The sequence below is a fragment of the Armigeres subalbatus genome, chromosome 2, assembly GCF_024139115.2.
Source record: "Armigeres subalbatus isolate Guangzhou_Male chromosome 2, GZ_Asu_2, whole genome shotgun sequence".
Taxonomy (NCBI): domain Eukaryota; kingdom Metazoa; phylum Arthropoda; class Insecta; order Diptera; family Culicidae; genus Armigeres; species Armigeres subalbatus.
This window is the reverse complement of record NC_085140.1, coordinates 203,990,395-204,003,143: the sequence shown is the minus strand read 5'-3', so window position 1 is coordinate 204,003,143 and position 12,749 is coordinate 203,990,395. Positions and strand designations below refer to the sequence as shown.

The 12,749-nt window shown below is 39.8% G+C and overlaps 1 protein-coding gene across 1 annotated transcript in view; it reads left to right on the top strand.

Moving 5' to 3' along the window:
- LOC134215784 (LIM homeobox transcription factor 1-alpha) overlaps window positions 1–8,070 on the top strand; it is a 69,832-nt gene extending 61,762 nt beyond the window's left edge. Inside the window, exon 7 of the mRNA XM_062694901.1 lies at window positions 6,091–8,070. Coding sequence (XP_062550885.1) covers window positions 6,091–6,533 — 443 coding nt within the window. The 3' untranslated portion in view covers window positions 6,534–8,070. The remainder of the gene's footprint in view (window positions 1–6,090) is intronic.
- Window positions 8,071–12,749: the final 4,679 nt, after the last annotated feature.

Below are 12,749 nucleotides of genomic sequence, written 5' to 3'. Positions count from 1 at the left end.
TGCAACTTCTACACAACAGTATTAGCATTTTCTTAATTTGTTCAATTGTTCATCCTTCGGAAGAATAAACAATCAATCGCTCAAAGTGAGCGATTGTTTATTTGAATTTCCGATAAGGCGTCCGCGTCATCATTTCTTCAACGTGAGAAAATTGAAAAAGATACGGAATGAAAATTGAAAATAAAGTAATATTTACGGCTGTTCAACCACATTGATTGTAAAGCTAAATGTCAATCAGCATCCCTTATTTTATCTCTATTTTGGGGTTAAATTAGAATGTTCAGCCAGACATATTTTGTTAATTTACCTTTATTTTACATATCGTTTATTTGCATTACTTTCGCGGGTGTGTGTCGCTTGCCGTGACCAGTATACCGTTATCAGGATCTCACTGGTATTAATCCTGATGTGCTGGTTGGCACTCGTGTTGGGCTTGGGTCCGCTTTGAGCGGCACTCGGTCGTTTCTCATGTCGTTTTCGTTTTTGCGGTGTAGCTGCACCGGGTGTACACTTTCTGCACTGAAATTGTTCGTTTTTGGTTTTCGCTCTACACTCAAACCCCACTTTTTCGTGCACCGTACGGAAAGTGTAGCACGCATAAAATCGAGAGTGTAGCTTGTTCGAATGGTGGTATTACCAATACAGCCGCATGCCACGTGCTTGTTGCTGTCAAATTCTGTTGGGTTTTGATGTACCGGGTGCGCGTTGGAGTTAGATTTTTTTAATAAAGTGGGAATGGTAATTGCGCGTTTTAATTCTATTTATCTAATACAAAATAAATAAAAATGTAGTTTTATGTATGTCATAAGAGAAGGATAATTAAAAACAGTGAAGGACATTTACTAATCGATTAGTTTATAAAAGTTAGGCGATGAATCAAGGTAAAAGAAATTGCTTACATTCAACCAGTTGTATTGTATACTAATTCATGTTCCTGCTATTAAATTTTATCTTTCGTTACCTTGACCATTGGTTTGAATATATTATTAGTCATGAAATTATTCTAATAAACAAGTTTTTTTTGTGGAACTTGAAAATAGTTCCAAAATTTTGAACCAACATCAGAACTTGTTCTTCGAAGTATCTTTTGGAAAAATCAACTAGCTTGAGGTGAAGAATCATTCCATAAACTCTTTTGAATTCCAAGTTTTTGGTATTTGCAAAGGATTTTTACAACCTTTTCAGATTTTGAATATTCAGCTTTGATCTATTGAGATTTTGTTAATTTTTATTATCTTATAGAATCTAATGACTCAATAGCAATAATTACAGTCTTGCTTTGCTAGCTCACATTTTATTACATGGGCCACCTTTTAGTTGAGCCTTTGCTGGTTAATCCATGGAATTGAAAACGTAGTTGAGCATATTTAGCATAATTGAACATAATTTGTGAATTGTAATGTTTAAGTTGCAGTACATATGTTCAAATGGCTGACAGGTCACCTCTTAGAAATAAAATTCAATAGATGAGGCGATGTGTTATAGCCTATTCAGATTACGCCATTAATCTTAATAAATATCGTGTACAAGTGGAATTGAAAATTGAATGTATGTGGATGGGCATCAAGTTACTCTTTATCATATTTATTATAATAAATGGCGTAATTTTAAACGGCTATTAGCTCAATCAGCATATCACGAATGTACATGTATAACAAGATTAGTTTAGAATCGAGCTTAGAATGTATAAACTGATTCGAGCTTTTTTAATTCGTTTAATAAATATCTTTGCAAAGCAATATTTTATAAAACTGGAAAACTTTGGAAACCAATTTCATTTATAACACATTCTACTTTCCACTTAATTTGTGAGTGCTAAGAAAAATGTATGTCTCTTACGAACCGAAGTTCGCCGCATTGTTATATAATAGCAAATTAAAGATTAGTACAATACAAACAAACGTTTCCCTAAGAATCCAACATTCTTCTCAAAAACCTGAAATGGCCCAAGAATTTCCAATGAAAACCCAAAAATCAATCTACTTGTAGTTTTGTATTGTGATTAATTGGAATATGCTTTTGTATATTTTAATACTTACATCAGAAACAAAGAAGCTCTTAATGAATCATTGGCCGTGAAATTTTGCAATATTTGATTCGTTTTGAAATATCATGCATCGTTTTCATGATGTCAGGCAGTGAGTACTGTGTTCAGCTTTAGATAATCGATGCAATTAAACAGAAAGTAAAAGTAAAATGTCTATAAGAGTGACACTATTCATACAATTTCAATTTAATCCCAACAAGAATGATTGGAATAACATACATATTTCAAAGCAGGCAGCAAGAACAAAAACAAATATGACAGAAGCATGGAAGATGACCGATGTCACACATACTTTCGCAATCTTATTGGGACTGCACTGAAAATGTTCGTTTATGTGGTGCAAAATTATGCACTTTCCGGTGTAGCTACACCACAAAAACGAAAACGACATCAGTCAACACATCGTACATGGTGCAATACATGTGGAATACACGTGGAACGTTATAGACGGAAGCGGAGACAGCAGACCTGCCTGTTTCAGAAGAAGAAACGCCGCCTGGAAGAAGCGGAGTGCGAAAAGATTGAACAGCGGTGCCGTTCTCAAGAAACACGCAAGTTCTATCAGAAGCTCAACACATCTCGCAAAGGCTTTGTGCCGCGAGCCGAGATGTGCAGGGATAAGGATGGGAGCATCTTGACGGACGAATGTGTGATGATCGAAAGGTGGAAGCAGCACTACGAGGAACATTTGAATGGCGCTGAGAGTACAGGCAGTGAGAGTCAAGGAAGCGGAGGAAATGACTACGTCAGTTCAGCGAACGATGGAAGCCAACCAGCCCCCACCTTGAGGGAAGTTAAGGATGCCATCCAACAGCTAAAGACCAATAAAACAGCTGGTAGGGATGGTATCGGAACTGAGCTCATCAAGATGGGCCCGGAAACGCTGGTCACTTGCCTGCACAAACTGATAGTCAGAATCTGGGAAACTGAACAGCTACCGGAGGAGTGGAAGGAAGGGGTTTTATGCCCCATCTACAAGAAAGGCGACAAGCTGGAGTGTGAGAATTTTCAAGCGATCACCATCCTTAATGCCGCCTACAAAGTGATATCCCACATCATCTTCCGACGCCTGTCACCATTAGTGAATGAGTTCGTGGGAAATTATCAAGCCGGCTTCGTTGACGGCCGCTCGACACTGGCCAGATCTTTACTGTACGGCAAATTCTTCAAAAATGCCATGAAAACCAGGTCCCAACGCACCATCTGTTCATTGATTTCAAGGCGGCATACAACAATATAGACCGCGTAGAGCTATGGAAAATTATGGACGAGAATAGCTTCCCTGGGAAGCTTACCAGACTGATTAAAGCAACGGTGGATGGTGTGCAAAACTGTGTGAAGATTTCGGGCGAACACAAGGCTAACTAAGACAAGGTGATGGACTTTCGTGCCTGTTGTTCAACATTGCGCTAGAAGGTGTCATGCGGAGAGCCGGGTGTAACAGCCGGGGTTCGATTTTCAACAGATCCAGTCAATTTATTTGTTTCGCGGATGACATGGACATTGTCGGCCGAACATTTGCAAAGGTTGCAGAACTGTACACCCGCCTTAAACGTGAAGCAACAAAAGTGGGACTGGTGGTGAATGCATCGAAGACAAAGTACATGCTTGTGGGCGGAACCGATCGTGACAGGGCCCGACTGAAAAGCAGTGTTACGATAGACGGGGATACCTCCGAGGTGGTCGAGGAATTCGTCTATCTTGGATCCGTGCTAACGGCTGATAACAATGTTAGTCGTGAAATATGAAGGCGCATCATCTGTGGAAATCGGGCCTACTACGGGCTCCAAAAGAAACTGCGGTCAAAAAAGATTCGTCATCGCCCCCAATTTGTTATGTACAAGACGCTAATAAGACCGGTTGTCCTCTACGGACACGAAACATGGACAATGCTCGAGGAGGACTTGCAGGCACTCGGAGTATTCGAGAAGGTGTGTGGCGGCGAATAATGAACCACGAGCTCCCCCAGCTATACGGCGAACCCAGTATCCAGAAGGTAGCTAAAGCCGGAATGGTACGATGGGCAGGACATGCTGCAAAAATGCCGGACAGCAGCCCTGCAAAGACGGTGTTCACTTCCGATCCGGCAGGTACGAGACGGCGTGGAGCGCAGCGAGCGAGGTGGGCAGATCAGGTGCAAAACGACTTGGCGAGCGTGGGGCATATTCGAGGATGGAGAGATGCGGCCTCGAACCGTGTATTGTGGCGTCAAATTGTTGATTCAGTGTTATCTGTTTAGATGTAAACTAAATAAATTAAAGAATTGTATAGATGACATAAAGTGGTCGTATCATGGTTATACTTGGTCCTTAAAACCACCAAGTCTGAAGGAGTAGCATGTGTTATGTGAGACTTGAAGTATATATTAATATAAAATCGATGCTCCTAAAATGGAACGCATATCAAGTTTTAATGATTGCAATAAAACTGGGCCAACTGGCCATGATATTGCTGTATAGTGGTCTACAAGAGGTTGCGAGAACTGGGAGGTCTCATGGGAGGTTTTGAGATTGGGTTCTGAAGTACGCTATAGAACTCTGATATGTAATCAGATTCCGATGCTAATTTAGTTGTACAATATGGTTCTACGTATTGACATCTGTTGACAATCATAAATTTTAAAACAACACAATTGCCCCTTTTATCTCTACCAGCTTAATTTAACTTTAAAGTTGAGCTAACAAAAACTTTTCAATCAGGAGGCAACAAATCGACCATGTGATGCTACAAATGACAGTTTTTATAGTGACGGTAAACCGGACAAATAGAACAAATAAAATCATACAAAAAACAACGATGTCAACAGTCGCAAAAAAGTTCCTTTTATCCACATCACAGCAAGAGTCCCGCCAGCAACCGAGAAACCGACCCATAAATATGTGCGGCATCAGCGGATTATAGAGTCATGTAATGGATTAGCTACCTGTGCCCGCATGTGTGTAAGCTACGTACCGCCGGCCGGGATCTGTTCCGGCAAACTGTTACCAGAGCAGGTTTTTTTGTCCCTTCAGTAGTGCGAGAGATGCCTCCACAGGAAGTAGCAATAGCGATTATGCTCGTGTGTGTATGCAACCGTTGAGATCATGTTTGCCATAAACATAAATATTTATGAGCGATTTGTCGCAACATTGGGCCTCCCTTGCTGAAACAAAGGGACAGAGCCTATAAGCGATACGTAGGTATTTTTTATTGGTGGGTATTTTTTTTAACTGCTGCCACTCCTGAGTATAAACGAGAGTTCACTAAAGAGAATTCTCTATAAGAAACAATAAGCGAAGTGTTTTATTTTAGTTAGAATTTTTCTAAATATGTTTTTTCTTTGCTTGGTAAATAAATCTTCTATTTAAAAAAATATTTAATGCGTCCTTTGTCACGATTTCACCCGTGAAAGGATAGCCTGATTTGCAAGTTTTTATCACTAATCGATTCTCCACAACAAACATCTCATCATATGTGTTGCAGATAAAATTGAACGTGATATTGTTTTCATCCTCAGGGACTGTATTCACTACTTTGTGTAGTCGAATTTAAGAAAATTTGATCAACTTAAATCCTCCCTAATAACAATAGCACAAAACCAGCCAATTACGCCATTCCCTAAAACCGTGTCAAATAATTATGTATTTCGCGTCGAATATCATAAAAAACGGGTGATAGGCTGCGCGGCTGCAAATCAAAACCATGCTGAAGGTGACTGGGCTCGATTTCCGGTTTGGTCTAGGAAATTTTCGGGTTCGAAATTTTCTCGACTTCACTGACCATAATGTACTATTGTGTTAGTCTCATGATACACGAATGGAAAATGATAACTTGACTTGAAAACCTTGTAGTTAATAACTGTGGAAGTGCTTAATGAACACTAAACTGCTTTTAAACAGTAATAGGAACTGCAACCCTGTTTGTTCAATTACAAGTTTGTGAATGTTCATTTACATATTTGTTTTTCACTAATATGAATCCATGCAAGCCTTAGACGGCATGCCAACCACTTCCCCATATGTTCAACATAATTTAGTAACAGAATGTTCTCTTTTTCTTTACAGATCCCTCGAACATTGTGAAAAGTGAAAATATTCCACTTAACACAATGATCGGCATGGAGTACCCTTCGCTGCAACAACTGACAACAACGCTGACCCCTGCCCACGCTCAACTGTTAAACCCGATTGACAGGCTTTACTCAATGCAAAATTCATACTTTTGTGGTCCGGATAACGGAGCCACGCCACCGGGCAGCAACGGATCCGACCAACCACCACCCAATAACAGTATGCACCACTCCCATCATCCGGGTTCGAGTGCTCTCCATCACCATCAGGGGTCACCGTCGAACACCGGAACACTGACTGGGTCCGCGTTGCACCATCCTCTTCAACCAGCGGTACCGCCGACGCTACTACTTCCCGGTCATCCGCTACATCCACTTCAACAGCAGCAGCAGCACCACCATCACCACTCCCATCGCCAACAGCAACAGCAGCAGTAAATCAATCAAGTCGCGTCGAACATGTGACTGCAGAATATACAACAAGTGGACACGATCCTTGTTTCCTGAAAGAGGGAAATCGTTGCATGCGGTTCACAATAGGACCGATCTATAATATCGGCAAAAACATTTTGATAATTTGGAGGAAGCTCAAATGAAATTGTGGTCTTCTTGGACTTGTTCGTACTGTTGACCTACAATCAATGTCGAGAAAGAAATTAACAAAAACATGTTAAATTAAAATACAAATGAATAACGTTTTCTTCTTGTTAGGTTCTATATTATACTAGTCGACCCGGTAGACGTTGTCCTGCAAAGTATTCGAATCAATTTTTACTATTTACTTAACTTTACTCGTAATGTTCACTTGAGGAAACTAGAATGAACATATTTGTAGAAGGAATAAAGAATATCCATCCAGTCGTTTTCAAAGCATTCGGATACGAACTCACACCATTTCATCTTTATATATATAGATATGGGCGAAAAATACTTTGACTACAAAATGCAAATTCCCTAAACGAAGATCCATTATTTAAATAACGCTGACATTGGCCATTTTCAGCCACCTCCCTCCTATGTCACACTTTTTGTATGAAACATCTGAAAATTTTGTTTGGACTACAGGCAACCATCCCCCTATGAGCGTTACCTAATTTATGGATTTTTCCTAATCTAACTAAAAGGTAAATATCAATTTGTTTTCGTTCATTTTGATGTGAACATTTGTAGTGCATCTATTTGAGCTTATTATATACTTAAAACTTGTTATTATCCGTAACAAACAAAAATAACTAGTACACAACATACAGAAAACAACATCATTATACCTATACATTTTTTGATCCACAAATCTGTTCTGCCATAGCCGTAATCACACTCGAAGATTGTGGGACAACATGATGAACATTTCCTCTAAAAATACCATATCCATGTTGGTTAAACAAAATACTCATTCAGGTTCGAAAAGCTTTCAAGAATTGTTCTTCCGAACGGTCCCATTGTGCGCGCGGTCTCGATTGTAAAAAAGCAACAAAATGTTAATCGATTTATCGTAACATATTACATATAAACAGAGGGGCAATTATGCTAATCAATACACACTATCGGCGATGTGGAAACGATTGATATATGTAGCGACGGCGGAAATGGACGACACCGTGCAAACTTCCCAATTGGCGCCCATCGTTGCTTGCGCGAGAAGGGGATATGTATTTATTTCCTAAATTGATTCGAAGCGAACGACGCGTCGAGCTTGATTGGTGATTGAGATTGATGAGCGGTTGATTTACAGTCGCTGGGGGTAAATCTGATGAAAGTGTTTAATCCTTTCGGAGACTATTATTCGACAGGTAATATGACAGGAGCACGTGGAAACGATTGTTTTGCAATGTGTGATTGCAAGTAATGATAACGTTTATGGTTGTGCCATTCGTTGACTAAATGCTAGCTGTGTTCGATAAATGTGTACAAACGTAAAATTCTGATTAGGATATCTAAATTGTTGTTCAAAGAATGCTTAAAATTGTGTAGCCGAAACATTAAAAAGTCCTTTGTGAATAAGGGAATAAATTTTGTAGATATGCATATACGGACTTATTATCATTCATGTCAGAATATCCCACCAATTGAACGTATTCTTTTTTTTGCACTTGATGACAATTGAGTTCTCTCAATACAGTCACGAACTTTAAAATCACTGTGCAACATTAAGAATCCGTCAAGAAACTATTCATAACCCAATTAGTTCAACCTTTTAGTTTTATAGAGCTGATTTGTATCTTTACAAAACAGCTATTTTGGTATTGATATTTCTCTGGATCAATGCTGATGCTTTTAGGGGAAATTGCGGCTTCGGCAGGTTTTGTTCTATTATTTTCAGGGGGTTTTCTATTACTAATTATGCTCAAATTAGGCCTAAAAATTCTTTGCATATCAAAGAATATTGTGGCGAAATTTCATAAAATTCGGTCAACAAGAACCCCCCTGACAATAATAGAACAAAAGCTGCCAAAGCCGTCATTTCCCCTATTTGAATTCTGAAAAAAAAAATCATTTTCCATTGTTTGTTCCTGTTGTTCTTTATGACGCGTTTCGCTTTTTTAGAAGAACGCCATTGTATCGTGCCGTGCCAGCGCATTGCCGGCTTTCCAGGTGGCCTTACCACGCCCTATGTCCTCGGAAGGGGGGAAGGGTCGACTTCGCGCCTGCTTCCCTCTGCACGGCTGGTATCAAGAATAATGATGCCGCACCCCAAATTGACCTCTCTGCGATAGGGCCAATTCGCCATCACACAGAGGGACTTACCGACGCGGTGCCTACGCCTGCCCCTGCCTTGACGAGGCCCCCTTTCCGTCCTCGGGCACGGAACCCGCCTGGTTGACCGACGCCGCGATAGGGCCACATGATCGTTTGAAAACTAAGTGCGTACTCTTGCCCCACTCTACTCTAATGTTTATACTATGCAATGTTTAACAGTAAAAAATAACTGAACAGATTAATTTTAAAGCCTTTACGGGTTTATTTTATTTCTGAGTGTTCTTGAGCCGAGGTGAATTTTTGTTCGGTTTGAGAATACATTTTCAATTGTATTCTAATATGTTTATAAAAGTTCTTGCGATAGGGACACGGCTGGTATTTTCGTCTGTTCGTCATAGTCTCGAAAACCACTTTTTGTAAAATTCATATGTACCAAATCGTAAGCTCATGAGAAACGTTCTGCTATAGTGGAGTTCTAGCAAATGTACGTTGCTTTCGTTGGTATTAGCCACTACGACGATGGACGGAAATACCTGCCGTGTCCCTACGAATAATTAGAAAAGATTGAAGTGCATGAGTTCAGCATTATTGTATGGTGATAAACAGCCTGAAGCAATGGTTGTTTCGAGCACTGTGACGATTTCCAGGTAGGTGTTTATTTGATTATACCGTTTTGTAAAAGTGGAAAGAATCACTCCGGCTCAGTGGTGTTGCAACGAAGAGCGAAAGTTTGAAATCTACATTTTTATTTTCTATAATTGGATCGATTAGGAGTGAAATAAATGGTTGAAAAATATTGAGTATTGTGCGCGATAAATAGGAGACTTTTAAAACATTATCAATCATAAACCTACGGCTTCCAAACAGTATAAATCATTAGTTTTCTGTGCAGTAAGCCGGGAGCCGGGTCCTAAGGCCCAAGTAGTGATTTATACCCTACCTGGTTTACAATTCGTCTTTGAGTGATAAAACGGGCTACTTTTCCATACCAACGAAATGGGTGCTTTAATGACCATTACGCAACCCAAATGAGTTGCATAATAGTAGTTTGTGCAACAAGTTGCAAAAAGATGATTTTTTCAGCATGAGTTGTACGTTCATCCAACGAGGCTTGCCGAGTTGGATAAATACTACGAGTGCTGAAAAATCGAGTTTTGCAACGAGTTGCACACGTTATTTGCAATGACAAAAAATGGACTTAAATTTGATAAATCTGTACCAAAATTGTACAGTCTAATTTACTCCACATGATCATTCTTGCCAATAAATTATGTTGCTGCGCAGAACAATCAGATTCCATGTTACCGTGCCACATTGCATAGTTCGATACGCCGTGAAGCGATAGATATACTTGACTTTGGAAATTTTTGATGTCATGTCCACCAAGCTATTTAATTTATTACGGGGCGCATAGAATACACTATTTGAGCACTTACCGAAGCTAATTCAGCAAAATGTAGTCATGTAACTACTGTTCTGATGTTGGTTTTTCATTATAGCACCCAAATGAGTGCTATAATGAATATTATGCAACCCATTTGAGTTGCATAATGTTCATTAAAGCACCCATTTCGTTGGTATGGAAAAGTAGGCCGTTTTATCACTCAAAGACGAACTGTAAACCAGATATTATGATCAGGAATTGCAAAAAATCCATTATAGCACTCATTTGGGTGCTATAATGAAAAACCAACATCAGAACAGTAGTTACATGACTACATTTTGCTGAATTAGCTTGGGTAAGTGTTCAAATAGTGTATTATCTGCGTCGCGTAATAAACGAAATAGTTTGATGGCCATGACATCAGAATTTTCCAAAGGCAAGTTCATCTATCGCTTCAAGGCTTGTCGAGCTATGCAATGTGGCACGATAACATGGAATATGATTGTTCTCTGCGGCAACATGATTTATTGGTAAGAATGATCATGTGAAGTAAATCAGTCTGTACCGTTTTGGTACAGATTTATCATATTAAAGCCCATTTTTCGTCATTGCAAAAAATAGCGTGTGCAACTCGTTGCAAAACTCAATTTTTTCAGCACTCGTAGTACAGCTCGTGCTGAAAAAATCATCTTTTTGCGACTGTCGTGTCCTCAATTTCACTAGCGAACTAGTTGCACAAACTATCACTTTCCAGCCTGTTTTTCTTTTCCAAAAAGTGATTTCTCTACGAAACTTTTCGTGATCAAAAATCAAATGAATCCGCCTTGTTAAAAGCACTTATATCCGAAGAATGCCCGTTCGCCTGCATCCTTCAGGATGCAAAACAAGGCAGCTGCGTTTGGCTCGTCGTCTGCTAAAGCCTCACGAATGCTGGCTGGGATACCGTAGTGTATCCTGGGGTATTCATATTTCGAACATCTGCACACGAAGTACTCTACGGTATTTCTGATTTCGCACAGATCGCATTGAGCCCGGAAAGGCCCCCACCAAAATTGTAGGAGACCCTGGTGTGTCCGGTCCGGAGTCTCGACAGAACAATCTGCTCTTTCTGTGAAGTAGAGTCGTGCCAGGAGCCGGTAGTGTCTTTGACCTTTCTTAGGGGTAGTGTATTGTCGCTGTTCCAAACCCGTGCCCAGTCCTGGCCAACTACACTTTTTCATTTTCATTAACGTCGGCCAGCGGGACGGAACGGGTGTAGGGCGAGTCTTCATGCCCCACGCAGGCGAGGGCATCGGCTTTCACATTTCCCCTTATGCCGTAATGGCTGGGAATCCAGGCAAAACAGGTGTCAGGTGCCATACCTGCAAGCAGTGGCGTAGCCAGAAAATGGGTTTGGGTGGGAGGGGGTTGGGTGGTCTTTTTCTGAACATTTTTTTTCCGAAAAAATAAATTTCTTCTAAAAAATTTGTCTCTGGGGGGGTTTTATGCCCAAAACCACCCCCGTGGCTACGCCACTGCCTGCAAGGATTACTTGGATCCACGGATGCTTTGGTGTGTGGCTCTGGAGGGCAGCCACCACACTGGCAGAGTCCGTATGAATCGCAATCGGTTTGTTGGCTGGAAGGGTGGCAGCGACAAAGATGACTGCAGCTTCGGCGAAAAAAAACGCTGCACTGAGGCGGTAGGCTCTCGGACCTGGCGAAGTTGGTATGCCAAGTCGCATATCGCCTATCACTATGAAAGCTGTTTCTAGCTCATGTGTGTTGCCGCAGCTCTGGTATATGGTATCATTGCATCTCACATTGGTTCACAGAATTCCAGACCCCACCACCCCTTACCGCCAATTTTGTAATTCATTTCAACATTTTTATTGGGGATACAAAAAAAAATAAATTCGGGAAAACGTTCCCTGGAAAGTATCTGTAAATTTAGAAGAATTTCCCTTGGATATTCAGAAGAGTTTCCCCTGTAAAGTAGAGAAAAAATCCCCTGGAAATTCGTAACAATGTTCTTATATATTCAAAAGAATTTTTCTAAGAAATTCGGTAGAATTTGGGTGATTTTTTCCCAAGAATTAGGAATTTCTCCTAAAAACTATAATTATTTTTCTTGGAAATTCGGAAGAACTTGCATTGAAAGTTTGACGGAGAAATGGAAAACCGAACTGAAGAGCTTTTCTATCATATTTAAAAACGCAATAGAAAGATCGCTAGTTGGATTCATATGTATTTTGTATCCTAAACGTTCTTATAATATGCGTCTATCATTATTATCTTCACAAAAGTAATAAAATCGAAAGAAGCTTTAATACAGGTTACAAAATAATGTGCGCTGTGATCTAAATGTGAAAACAGTTAATATACTTTGAAAGTTCAACAAACTTAAGAAAACATATTTTTGATTGTGTGAATAGATATAATAAGAATAAGAATTTTATTTGTTACGAAGTAGATAAGTAGAAGTTAATGTTGAGCATATTAATTCAATCATACGGCAATTTAAACGCAATCTTTCAATAGTGCTCCATAAAAGATAAATCTTTTTCGTTCCTTATTAAGTAAATAAAATAAAAC